This window comes from Mesocricetus auratus, unplaced genomic scaffold, assembly GCF_017639785.1.
Source record: "Mesocricetus auratus isolate SY011 unplaced genomic scaffold, BCM_Maur_2.0 Super-Scaffold_100008, whole genome shotgun sequence".
In the NCBI taxonomy this organism is placed as follows: domain Eukaryota; kingdom Metazoa; phylum Chordata; class Mammalia; order Rodentia; family Cricetidae; genus Mesocricetus; species Mesocricetus auratus.
Window position 1 is genome coordinate 1,956,351 of NW_024429192.1, and position 13,162 is coordinate 1,969,512.

Sequence of the window (13,162 nt, forward strand, 5' to 3'; positions counted from 1 at the left end):
CGCTGGAGTTCACCTGTTGCAACACTTTATCTTATCCCTTGGTGTTTTGCTGAGCGAGCACTGCTCCTTTAGCAGGTGTGGGCCATCGGTGCGTTTAATATGTGTACTTTCAGTCTTCCACGTAATTAACCACAGCCAGCTCACACGATGGGAACCCTATCAGCTCATTGAATCCTCAGGGGGAGGCCACTTCAGACGCAGGGGTTAAGTGAATTTGCTTAACCAGACAGACACCTGATAGTTGCGGCCAGGCCAAGGTCCAGGTAGTGATTTCTGCCCGGCCGGCCAGGCTCCACTGGGAGGCTCGCCCGTTCAGCCTCCTTAGGCGGTAGAGGTTATGCTCGCCGGTAGGCACGAGGATGGCTGACAGGATGCCTGGGTCACGAGACAGGATTCCTACAAATGACTGTCATCGCTCTGCGGATCATCGCAGGGAGGAGGGGGAAGAAAAGGCAGCGGAGGAGCCCCCCTAGTACCCTGTGGCTGCATCCTAAAACGGGTGGTGGTGGTGGTGGTGGTGGTGGTGGGGTGGGGGAAGAGACTCAGCAAAACCACCCTCGACCCTTTATATGGATGCAAACACTAAGGAGTCACCGCCAGCCTTCCCGCGGGAGACGTCTGTCCTTCGCTATTTTGGAACAGACGGTCGGGGTCGGCTGGGGTCAGGCTCTGGTCTTCTCCTGCTCGCTGGCCTCAAGACACACAACAATGGCCATGTTTAGTTCTGTTCGCCCGTCTACGTCAGAGCTCCGTCCGCGCGCGCACAGGACACGGTGAGGTCACGCAGGGGACTGACTCTCCAAACTCCGGGTCCCGTGGGGGACGGACGACACGCGACCCCAGCCCCCCCCTCCCCACCGTCCCTCTGCGTCCCGCCGACTCATCCGCACCACCCGGGAGCGAGGAGCGAGCCGGGGGCAGCCGGGGACGCAGGCTCCGCTGGCTGGCTGGCAGCTCGGCCGCTCGAGGTGCCCTCCCCCTCCCCACACACCCCTCCGTCCTTCTGCGTGGCTCCTCCCTAGCCTAGGGGTCTTCCAGGCCGGGCCCAGGTGACCGTCACTCCCGGGCCCCGCCCCCGCCCCGCCCCGCGTCCCGGCTGGCCCCGCCCCCACCGCACAAAGGCCGGCGGCCGCCTCACCGCGCGCAGGGATCCGAGTCGCGCGCGCGCACGCGCGCCCCCGCTTTTCCCTCCCCGCCAGCGCTCCTCTCTCTCGGCTCGCCGGACGCAGGACGCGCCGCTTCACGCCCCCGACACGCCGGACGCCGAGGAGGAGACCCGCCTCCCCGGAGCCAGGGGCGCCAGCCACATCCGCGCGCGGAGGGACTACTTCGCCCGCCTATCCCGTCTCGCCCCGCGCTACTTCCTGCGGCGGACGCGTCGGCGCGCACGGCATGGCGGCGGCGCGCGCCTGAGCAGCTGGGGGTGGGAGGGGGGTGGGGAGGCAGACGCCGGTCCGCTCAGGCCTCGGCGCGGCCTACAGGCTCCGCTCGCCCGCCCGCCAGCCCGCCAGCCCGCCCGCTCGCTCGCTCCCCCGCCCCGCCCCGCCCCGCCATGGCGGAGCCTTCGCCAGCCCGGCGTCCGGTGCCTCTCATCGAATCGGGTAAGACGCGGCCGCGCGTCCGTCTCCCTCCACCACCGCCACCACCACCCCCCCTGTCCCGGCGCCGCGCGGCCGCCGCTGACCGTCCCTGTCTTATCCCCGCAGAGCTGTACTTCCTCATCGCCCGCTACCTCTCGGCTGGCCCGTGTCGCCGAGCGGCGCAGGTGAGTGCGGGCGAGCGAGCGGGCGGGCGAGCGGGCGGGCGGGCGGGCGGGCGGACGGGCACCCCGGAGAGGGAGCGGGCGGGCGGGCGGGCGGACGGGAGCAGCAGCCGGGTCTGACCGAGCGTCTCTGCCGCAGGTGCTGGTGCAGGAGCTGGAGCAGTACCAGGTGGGTCATCCGCCCCCGCGTCCCTCGCCCCCGCGTCCCCCGTCCTAGTCCCGCCCGGCCTCCCCGGCCGCGGTAGTCACTCGGGCGTCTCTCGTGTCTCTTTCCAGCTGTTGCCGAAGAGGTTGGATTGGGAGGGCAACGAGCACAACAGGAGCTACGAGGAATTGGTGAGCACCGCCAGCCCTCCCTGCCCTGCCCCGCCGGTCCGCGTCCTGCGCGCGCTCGCCCTCCCCCTGTCCCCCGCCGGGTCTCTGCTCCCGTGCCGCGGCCCCCGCTCTCAGGGGGGGAATCCACGGTGGCCCGGCGGCCCCGAGGCGACGGGCCTGACCTCCTCCTACCCCGACGGCTCGCGACGGCGGCTGGAGGGGGGCAAATTTGGCAGGAAAGGGCCCCTGGGGGTGGCGCGGGGTACAGGCAGGGGCGCCCCTGGCTGGCGGCCGGGTTTGGGGGTCTCCAGGTGGCACCGCCAGCCGCTCAGAGGGGCGCTCTGGTCGCCCTCCGTTCTCGACTTGTAACCCGAGCTTTCATTGGCCTCTTCCTCCTCTCCTGCTCCGCCCAGGTCTTCCGACCACTTGTTCCCTAGGAATAGTCCTCGGTGAAGGTGGAGGGATGGCCCCCCTCTGCTGTGGTCTTCCCTTCTCAGTGTCAGGATAATCCCCGACCCCTTTGCCCCGCCGTGTCTGTTGACTGTCTTAGAAAGTTGGCTCACACACTCCGTGTTGTGTACGGAGCAGTACAGGCTTTAAGTGGCATTCATCCGACCATCTGTTTTTTGATACTGGGTGTCAACTGTGTGTCTCTGGCTGGCCTGGAACTCATGCGGGTAAGACCAAGGTTGGCCTTGAACTCAGGTCTGCCTGCTGCTGGCTTCCTCCAAGGCTTTCCAAGTTTTCTTGAGTGCTAATGTGTGGGCTGCTTTTTATTTCCTTTTCCATCATCTTCCGTACACCTGCTTGGGCGTTCTGTGGTGTGTAAACTGCGTTTTCTCCAGTTAACAAAAGTTTTGAGGGTTTGTTTATGGTTCGTGGAGAAGCATGCCAAAAAAACTTTTTTTTTTTGACAGCTTTAAGTTTAGACGAAAAGTTTGCCTTCAGGTTCATTTGTTAGCCTATATCGAGGATATTGTACACAGAAGATCTCTGGGAGCGTCCTCTGAGTCTCCCCAGTTGAGTTGTGGCTACATAGGGTCATTTGGCCTTGGCTTGGAATCTTGTTTCATTGAAGCCTCAGTCCTGGGCCGGGATTACAGAAGAGTGCCATCACACTGGCTTCCCCATGTGCGGTTGTATTCCTAAAGTAGTTACTAAGGGTGCCAGGGGATTTGTCGTGAGTGTGAGCAGCTCTGTACAGACAGTTTGAATTTCCAGGGCTAGGCATTTAACTCACACACTCCATAGTGCTGGCCCAGTGCTCTGGAGGTTCCCCTCCTGTTCTCTGCTGAGCCCAGTGTGAGTGAGCCATGCCATTGGGAGCTGCTTTGTTTAATATGTCTTTTGAGGATGAATTTTCAAAAGCAGATGCTTCAGGCCGATGGGTTTTGAGTTTAAAGCACTTTTCTGCTAATCCTAACAGCACGAATTTAATCCTGGGGGACCCATGTGGAGGAGGGAGAGAACCTACTTCCTCACGTGGGTCTCTGCCTTACACTCTCAAGCATGTGTGTGCATACATGTACACATGCCCAATAAACTTTAAAAGTGACTACTAAGTGAATATTTTCTAGAGCTTTCTAAACTAATGGACCAACTGTGTTTTCCTAATTTGATATATTAAACCTTGTGGGTGTGTGTGTGTTGCGATGTGAATCCAAGGCCTCTGCTGGTGCTGTTCCCACAGGCAGGGTTTTACCACACTCCTTCCCCCCAGACAAGGGGTAGGACTCTTGATTTATTGCTCCAGCCACACCCCCTTCCTAGATATCTCCAGGTGCCATGGAGAGAGTGGGAAGGAGGGGAAAGGGGGAGAGAGAGGGAGAGTGGAGGAGTGAGGAATGTGTGTCTGTGTCTGTTTCTCTGTAGACCTGGCTGTTCTGGAACTTACTCCGTAGACCAGGCTAGCCTCGAATTCACAGAGTTCTGCCTGTCCTGCCTCCCAAGCTCTGGAATTAAAGGTATGGGCCATCACTGCCTGCCATCAAGTGTTCTTTTTGAAAGTCTAGGGGACATTTAAGTAGTTTGTTTCGTAGTTTTACTCCTGTTAATATAAAACAGCCTTTGAAGGGGTGGGGGAGCAGGTCTGGAGTGAGTTATTGTTGACACTGTGGTTCTACACTGCAGTTCTACTGGTGAGAAATTAAGAAACAAACACAGGGCTTGCCTTACTGCAGTAGCCACACATTATGAAGTCCAAAAAAGAGTTTTCTTTTGTCTTTTGCTGGTAAGAATTGTTGAAAAGCCAGTTGAGGTACTGGTATGTAAGTTTTCTGTGGCTGAGTAGCTGGCGATGTGTCATGGGAACCGTTTGCTGATTACGGTTTGGGTGTCCTTCCCCCACCACCTTACACCCCTGGTGGCTGGGAACGGGATACGGGGGTGGGGTCAGAATGTCTGTGGGAGTTGAGAGTGGAACCAGGGAATCCTGTTCCCCCGGAGCCTCTCACTGGCCCTAGAGCATTGTTGTTACTGTTTTTGTGGAGGGCACATATTTAGAAGCTTCTAGACTTCAGATAGTCTTTTTTTTTTTCCCCTTAGCATTTAAGTTTGTGTTATTTCAAGTGTACATAAAATTGGAATTATCCCCTACATATTAACAGATTGCAGTTTACCAATTTGCTATGTTTACGTGAGTTTCCGTTTGAGACATTGCATTTTTATTGCTATCTGTGGAAATTTTCAACAGATACATGGAATGCTGACCCACTCATCAGCTACCTGTTACCCAGTGATTAGTTGGAGTGTTATCTGTTCTCACCCTACGGAACTACCTGTTACCCAGTGATTAATTGGACTGCTGTGCTCTCTGACCACATTGAGTTGCCTTTTGAGCAAGTTCGTTCTGTAACTGCTGAATTGTGTCTGTGATAGTCACTGGAGTGCCCTGGCAGGTGTGGTGGTCAGAGGACAACTTGGAGAGCTGGTTCTCTTAGTAGGGTCTAGGAGGTCTGCTCCTGCTCCTGTGATTTATTTTATGGACTGCCTATATTTGGTGTGTGTGGGGGGAATGCATTTGAGTGGGTGAGTTGCACTTGAGAGGACAGTGTGGGGGACCGTTGCTCCACCATGTGAGTAGTGAGTGCTAGGTCTATACTCAAGTTGTTAGGCTAGGCAGCAGGCACCTTTAGTCACTGAAGCATTTTTTTTTTTTTTTTTTTTTTTTTTTGGTTTTACGAGACAGGGTTTCTCTGTTTTGGAGGCTGTCGGTCCAGCCCGGCCTCAAACTCACAGAGATCCGCCTGCCTCTGCCTCCCGAGTGCTGGGATTAAAGGTGTGCGCCACCAACGCCCAGCCACTGAAGCATTTTTTATTACTTTTTTTGGCCAGGCTTACCTAGAGTGTTTTCCAGCAAATCCTAAATTGCTATTGTATTACACTGTTTTTTTGTTTGTTGGTTTTTTTTTTTTGGTGCATTTGTTTTTCTCTTGAGACAGGGTTTCTCTGTGTAGCCCTGGCTGTCCTGGAACTCGGATCTGGCTGGGCTCAAATTCACAGATCCACCTGCCTGGGCTTGGACAACCATTGCCTGACTTTTTTTTTTTAATTACTGTTTTATGTACATTGGTGTTTTGCCATGAATGTTGGGTCCCTTGGAACTGGAGTTAAAGACAGTTGTGAACTAGCTACCTTGTGTGTGATGGGAATTGGACCTGGGACTTCTGGAAGAGCAGTCAGTGCTCTTAACTATTGAGCCATCTCTCCAGCATTAAACCCCCCTCCCACCCCAGTTTATAGGCACTGGCTGCTCTTCCAGAGGACCCTGGTTCAAAGTCCAGCATCCACATGACAGCCCACAACTGTGATTCCAGGATCTGACACCTTGACACGGCCATACATGCAGGCAAATGCCAGTGTACTTAAAAAATAAAACAAAACAACAGCAACAACAAAAATACCAAACCTTTTTTAGATTTATTTATTTTGAGACAAAGTCTTGCTATGTAGACCAGGCTGGAACTCTCATCTTCCTTCCTCAGCTCAGCCTCAGTGTGCTGGGATTCAAAGGTGTGTGCCTCCACACCCGGCTGATACCTCCTGTGTTTTATGTATGTGTGTTTGTCTGTACTACAGGTGGCTTGGCGCCCACAGAGTTCAGAAGATGGTGTCAAATGCCCTGGGACTGTAGTTAATAGATAATGTGAGCCACCAGTGAGCCACTATGTGGGTACAGGGCATTGAACCTGGGTCCTCTAGAAGAGCAGCCAGTGCTCCTGACTGCTTACACACTTGGAAAAGTGGTAGCTGGCTGTCACGTTGGGAAGTTGAGTTGACAGGGACAAACTCACAGCCCAGTATGTTGAGCTCACAGGATGCTGCTGTAGATGTGAGGTTGTTGGGTTGTCGTGGTGAGTTGGGTTCTGTCGGTCAGTGTTGGTTGAGACATGGGATTTTTGTGCAGCTCATACATTTTCTGGGCTTCTCAGATGAGTGGTTTGTTGTGTGTCAGGTAGACTGGCAGCAGACCTCCAAACTGAGCATGGCCTTTTGGGGGGCACGTTTGGCTTTGAAGCTTCTTCATATGTCCCAAGTCATTTGAGACATGGTCCATTGTACTTAGAATAAGGGCAGCAGCTCAAAGGGCCGTCCCTCTTGCACCCCTCCCCCACTTCTCTCACAGCCACTGTATTGGCTGTCTACATACAGGACACCAAACACTCTAAAAGCCCAGTGCACATCGGGGGCTTTCATGCTAGGCTGTGAAACAGTAGCACTGGTTTTCAATGTGGAAATCTCATTCTGTGCTGGAGTACCATCTTAATAAATGTGAGTATGTCACTCAGGATTTTAATGAGTTACTTCTCCTGTTAGCTTCTAGACAGGGTTTCTCTGTGTAACCCTGGCACTCGATCTGTAGACCAGGCTGATCTCAAACTCTGAGATCTGCCTGCCTCTACGTCTTGAGTGCTGGGATTAAAGGCGTGGGCCGCCACCACTGCCTGGCTCTTAGGGTTTTTTTTGTTTTTTTGTTTTTTGTTTTTTCGAGACAGGGTTTCTCTGTATTGTTTTGGAGGCTGTCCTGGAACTCGCTTTGTAGATCAGGCTGGTCTCGAACTCACAGAGATCCACCTGCCTCTGCCTCCTGAGTGCTGGGATTAAAGGCCTTAGGTGTTCTTAATTGTTAAGCTTTTGTGTTTTGAGAGTCTTACAGTCTTACATGGAGTCTAGGATGGTTTTGAGCTCCCAGCAAGTACGTACTTCAGCTGTAATTTTTCTTAATACTGAATAATTCAATCCTGTGTAATAAAGGAATGAGCTATACTAGTTTTTAGTTATTTACATACTGACATTCAAGCACAAAGTGCTAATCATGATATTAAAAAAATCACATGAAGATTATTTTAAATCTGTTTTTTTTTTTTTTTTTGGAGACAGGGTTTCTCTGTAGCTTTGGAAGCTCAGTAGACCATGCTGACCTCTAACTCACAGAGATCCACCTGTCTCTGCCTCCTGAGTGCTGGGATTAAAAGCATGCACCCGGTTTAGATTTCATGTATTTTTTTAAGTTTTCTGTTGGAGTATCTGCCATGTGGGAGGGAAGATGAGTTGAGAAGTTTGAAAGAGATTTTCTATAGCCTTTTCTATTACTCTTCATAAATAAAACTCCTTCATTGGAATCAGGCTGTTTTACATTTGGATTAAGAGCAGAAGACCGTTGTTAACCAATAGTTCCTGTCAGTGTAGACCTGTACTTTCACATGTCAGTTTCTCTGGAGGAGTGTGTCTCAGAGTTTGAAATGTTGCTGCCTGAGTGTGGGTTCATCCTGCGTAGTTGGGATTTGTCATCCAGAAGTGACCGGGCATCATGATTCAGATTGCCAATGAGGGTGAAGTTGAATGTGTGGCTCGCCTATGATCCCAGAACCCTGCAGGCGAAGGGAGAGGATCTCTGCAAATTCGAGGTCAGTTTGATCTGCCTAACAAGTTCCAGGCCAGACAGGGAAGGATACGGAGTGAAACTGTCTTAAAAAATAGAAAAGAAGCCTTAGCCAGGCAGCATTCAGTTTTATTCCAGAAGCATTCATGTCATTTAACAGTGCATCTCATGAGTTAAAATTAACAGTTCTCTTTGTGTTTGCTCTTGTGGCTTATTGTTATTGAGGTGCAATTAACATTCAGTCTAAGAAAAGCTGAATGTTGCCACTATAGTGAAAATAGTGAAGAGCTCTCTTGGTACCCTGATCATTTTTCTGATGTGCTCTGAGTGCAGTAGGTGGTTTGTGCCTTCTTAAGCACAATTGTCCGTTATATCCTATCAATGTATTATGAGTTTCTTTGTCCTTTGATACTTGAATGCATGTATACAATGTTCCAACTCCCTAGATTATCCTCTCCAGCATCTTCTCTTACCGTCAATTTTCATGATCTACTGAATCTAATCAGTGCTGTCCATGTGTGCAGAGGTGTAGGATCATCTTTCCTGGTCTTGTAAAATGATCAGCTTTAACCCTGGTTGGCCTGGAGCTTGAGTTCTGCCTGCCTCTGCCTTCCAAGTGCTGGGATTATAGGTGTGAACGACTGTGCTTGCCTTAATTTGTTTTTATTGCATCTTACTATACTGGTATTGTTTGGCATATTAATGATTTGTACTGGTATTGTTTGGCATATTAATGATTTGTTAGTGGAAATTGGTTTTTACCTTAATTTAAAAGAAGCTGTTAACCATCACTCATGTAGGGCCTGGAGAGATAACTCAGTGGCTAAGAGGGCTTGATGCTTTTGCAGAGCACTGGGGCTTGGTTCCCATACCCACATGGTGACTCACAGTTGTCCTAACTCTGCTTCTCTGGAAATCTGACTCCCTTTTGACCTGAAGGCACACACATAGTACGCAGACAGATGTGCAGGCAGAACAGTTATACACAGATAGCTTAGCATTAAAAAACATAACGTGCCTACTTTCAGGAGTATGTTTTAAATACTGTTGCTTAGGCCTGGAGTGGCTGAACTGTTTTCAAAAGCTCTAGTCGCTTGATGTATCCTTCAAATGTTTCTCCACAGTCTTTGTTTTTGCCTCTGTCTTTTGAGGTGAGTGTCATGCATATATAGCTCTAGGTAGTCTTGAACTCCTGCCTCTACCTCCCAAGTGCTGGGCTCACAGTGTCTGGCCAGTCTTTAACCCTAGCAGTGGCTCCTAGTGGTTTGAGTGTGCTCCATTGCTTTACTCTAGGGTGTCTTTATGCCCATTTGCCACCCGGATCGCAGACTTTGTCTGCCCAAGTCGCTGAGGCAGAGTTGGGTCCTGACAGCTGAGTGCTGGGCAGTGTTTGAGTTCCCAGCTGCTCTCATTCAGGCTCCTCAGACAGGTGCTTCGGGCTTCAGCATCTCTCTGTGACCTGTGACTCTTAGCAGTAGTGCCTGTTTCCTCTTTGGTTTGTTGTTGCTTCTGTAAATGTAACTTTCTCAGTGACACTTTTGTTATGTGTGGCGATCTACCTGCTGTTTACATTTTGTTCTAGCAGACCTTTAGTTTTCATTTATACATGGTCAGTGTTGATGCTCAGCAGGCCCATGTGCAATCCCCATATGTAAGTACAACAGAGATGCACATTAGAAGCTGATTGTTCCAGCACCATGCATCAGGACGACACTTGTGTCTTTGTCAGGGATCAGTGCTTTAGGAAACATGTCAGTCTCTTTCTGTGCAGTTCATCCTATGATGTGTCTGTTCTCTGACACCATCCTGGTTATAGATTACACTTCTATAACAGGTATTGAGACGGAGTATTGTTTGCTCCTTTTCAAAGTGGGTATAGCCTTTTCTCTGTCCTTTGCATTTGAATTTTAGAATAAAATTGTCAATTCTGTAAAAAAAAAAAACCCTATGTTTTGTAGTTTTCAGTGCAGATTTTCACATAGCAATCATAAATCAAAAAAATGTTTGAGTATTCCTGTAAGCTGTGTTGTAACTAAAACTTAACTCTCCAACCAGGTCTTGTCCAATAAGCATGTGGCTCCTGACCACCTGTTACAAATCTGCCAGCGAATCGGCCCCATGCTGGATAAAGAAATCCCACCCAGTATTTCAAGAGTCACTTCTTTGCTTGGTGCAGGAAGGCAGTCTTTGCTACGTACAGCAAAAGGTACCTTAATTTGAAGAAGTGTTCTGCTTTGTATTAATAGCTTGTTATAATTGTGAAGTTGTGTAAGCATTGTGGAAGGTAACAATGTAACTAATGCCATGGACTATAAATTCTCTGCAATTAGTGTAGATCTTTGAATTTTATCATGTGTTTAATGGGTCCTTCTGCATTTCAGAATTGATAAAGACATAGATGTTAAACTACAAAGCTTGAATTTAAGATGTGTTTGAGGTTTTATCAATGTGAGTTCTTAACTTTTCCATTTTGTAGCTCACGCATAACTTCAATGGATGTAATTGTATGTGTCTAATAAACTCTTTAAATACTAGAGTTATTACTTTTGATATTTAGATTCTGAAAGTCCTTTGTTATAAGGAGAAGTGATTTAAAAAAATTATGGTGGCAGCTTGAAAAACATGCACCAAAAATGTAAACTTGCATGGTTCCTTTTATTTATTTATTTTTTACTAACCATTTTTTTTTTTTGCTAAGTTATATGCTAGCAAACTGTTTGGAATTGCTATACTTTTTCTGTTGGCTTCATGTTGCTGACTTAGACTAAGAACCTGTGTGTGATATGCTTTGTGTGTACCTGTGGGTGACCTTAGCAGACTTCAATTTCATCGTGCTTATTTTGTTATGAGCTGTTGCTGATGTAATGCTACCTCTTAGATGCTCTACTAGTCAAAGCGTGACTGAGAAAGAACACTCTACTTCTTTTGTTTTGTTTTGTATTTTGAGGCAGGGTTTCTCAATGACTTTGGAGACTGTCCTGGAACTAGCTCTTGTAGGCCAGGCTGGTCTTGAACTCACAGAGATCCACTTGCGTCTGCCTCCCGAGTGCTGGGGTTAAAGGCATGCGCACCCGCCCCCCGGTTTACACCCTACTTCTTGGTCTCATGCCAGACCAGCTGGCCAGCCTTAGTTGTTTCTTAGTGTCCTATAACCTTGCAGCACTGTGGCTCATCAGGAACCTGTCCCACCCTCCTTTTTGACACCCCTGCTCACTTTGTAATTCTTTTCATCCGCAAGTTGTTTTTTCAGCCATTGCTTGGGTAGCACATTTTCTTCTTGTGTCACGCTCAAGCTCAGTGTCGTTTGTGATGAGGCTTGTGTGAGAACCGGCAGACAGATTTTCAGAGAACGCACTGTTTCTGCTGGTGTTTGTGCTAGTGCCATAGGATGCCTTCCGTTCATGTAAAACATGCCATGCCTGTGAGTGTGGGCACCCGAGGCTCGGTGCGTGACTCAGTGTGACGCCTCTCCTTTGTCTACAGCTGTGAAGAAGCACTTTGTTCTAGTTCAGCAGCTGAGCATGAGGCCTGTGCTCTTCCCTGTCCCTCTCTCAGCGTTTCCTCTAGACCTGGGCGGGATGTGGCTTTAGAAGGCTGCCTCCCTTGCCCAGTCGCTCACTTAATCACTCACTCACTCACTCACTCTCTCTCTCTCTCTCTCTCTCTCTCTCTCTCTCTCTCTCTCTCTCTCTCTCTCTCTCTCTCTCTCTCTCTCTCTCTCTCTCACACACACACACACACACACACACACACACTCACACTGTGTAAGTGCTTATCTCTGGAGAGCTGCCTTCCATCCTAAAGTAGGAAGCTATTTAACTTGAACTCACCAATTCTTCCTGCTGAGCTCAAGACAGTAATACTAGCCAAACAAATTTTAAATGGAATGAGTCAAGTCAAAGATTCTTAGATACATTGATAAGTACAGAATATCTTACTAAAATTCTCCACTTTTGAAAACTGGGATCGGTTGTGATAAGACTGCTCATTTTTAATGTTGTATGGTATTTTGCATTGAAAAATAAACAGTGAACTCGGTATTACAGTCCTTCTTACTAATCATTTGCAGTGGATCTCTTTAAAGGTCCTGGAGCCGTTGAGCCTCAGTGACCTCATGTGTACATAGTGGGAACACACCTACCTCACAGGGTTGTTGTGAGGACTCCATGGGCTGTTGTATGTGGAAAGCACTCAGTGGACTGTAAAGTGCTGTGCTGTCAGTGTCACTGCTGCTGTACTGAGATGTCTCCAGAAATAGTATGATAAACCTCCCAGGCTTGGCTGTTAAAGCATAGTAGTTGGTAAAACTTTGAATAAACCCTTTATTGCAATGTACGTAAGTACTCTATAAGATCTTTCTTTGGGTTAACTTTCAAGGTTTTATGTGTATCTAAACTTCATTTTAAAGACTGCAGGCACACAGTATGGAAGGGCTCTGCCTTTGCTGCTCTTCACAGAGGAAGACCTCCTGAAATGCCCGTGAATTATGGCTCCCCACCAAGTCTTGGTGAGTGCGGTTGGCCTGTGAGGCCTAGAACCTGTTTCTTGAATTTCATGAAGACTTTATAAATGTTGTGGAAGTGCTGGTAGAGTGTTACACAGTAGTAACAAGTATAAAATTTCAAATTTCTTGTTGACTGAAAGTAATTAGAAATAACTAAAAATAATTGTAGTGCTTATGTTATAATGCAGTAGAATTAGGACAAATCCTGAATCCTTTGGGTTTCTCAGACTCTAGATACTGTTTTGGGATCTTTTCTAGTTTTTAAATGTTGGCTCCCCCTTAACCATTTCCATTGTTTTTATTTCCTAGTGGAGATACATCGAGGAAAACAGCTCACAGGGTGTTCCACTTTTAGCACAGCGTTCCCAGGAACTATGTACCAGCACATAAAGATGCACAGGAGGATTCTCGGACACCTGTCTGCTGTGTACTGTGTAGCATTTGATAGGACAGGACATAGAATCTTTACAGTGAGTTAACATCTTAAACTCAGTTTGGTACCGCCTGGAGTGCTGTAGTACATCTTAAAGAACGTGAAGAGGCTGTTATTTCCCAGCCACAGAGATCTTGATCATGGAGTTCTATCTGGTGTAGGCAGGGTCTAAGATTTTGTAGATTCACTACGTACTTCGAGTGATTGCTATTGAGCAACACAGTCAGTTCTGGGCGGTTTGAGAGTGTCGACTCCAAAGCATTGAGT

The 13,162-nt window shown here is 48.9% G+C and overlaps 1 protein-coding gene across 2 annotated transcripts in view; it reads left to right on the forward strand.

The window, feature by feature from the left end:
- Positions 1 to 1,429: 1,429 nt before the first annotated feature.
- Brwd1 (bromodomain and WD repeat domain containing 1) overlaps positions 1,430 to 13,162 on the forward strand; it is a 78,842-nt gene continuing 67,109 nt past the window's right edge. Inside the window, exons 1-7 of one of the 2 annotated variants that reach the window (XM_005073790.4) lie at positions 1,430 to 1,601; positions 1,707 to 1,765; positions 1,902 to 1,931; positions 2,039 to 2,098; positions 10,014 to 10,164; positions 12,367 to 12,465; positions 12,772 to 12,932. In XM_005073790.4, the coding sequence (XP_005073847.2) occupies positions 1,553 to 1,601; positions 1,707 to 1,765; positions 1,902 to 1,931; positions 2,039 to 2,098; positions 10,014 to 10,164; positions 12,367 to 12,465; positions 12,772 to 12,932 (609 nt within the window). In that variant the 5' untranslated portion in view covers positions 1,430 to 1,552. The remainder of the gene's footprint in view (positions 1,602 to 1,706; positions 1,766 to 1,901; positions 1,932 to 2,038; positions 2,099 to 10,013; positions 10,165 to 12,366; positions 12,466 to 12,771; positions 12,933 to 13,162) is intronic. The other variant, XM_021229418.2, reaches the window with a different exon arrangement.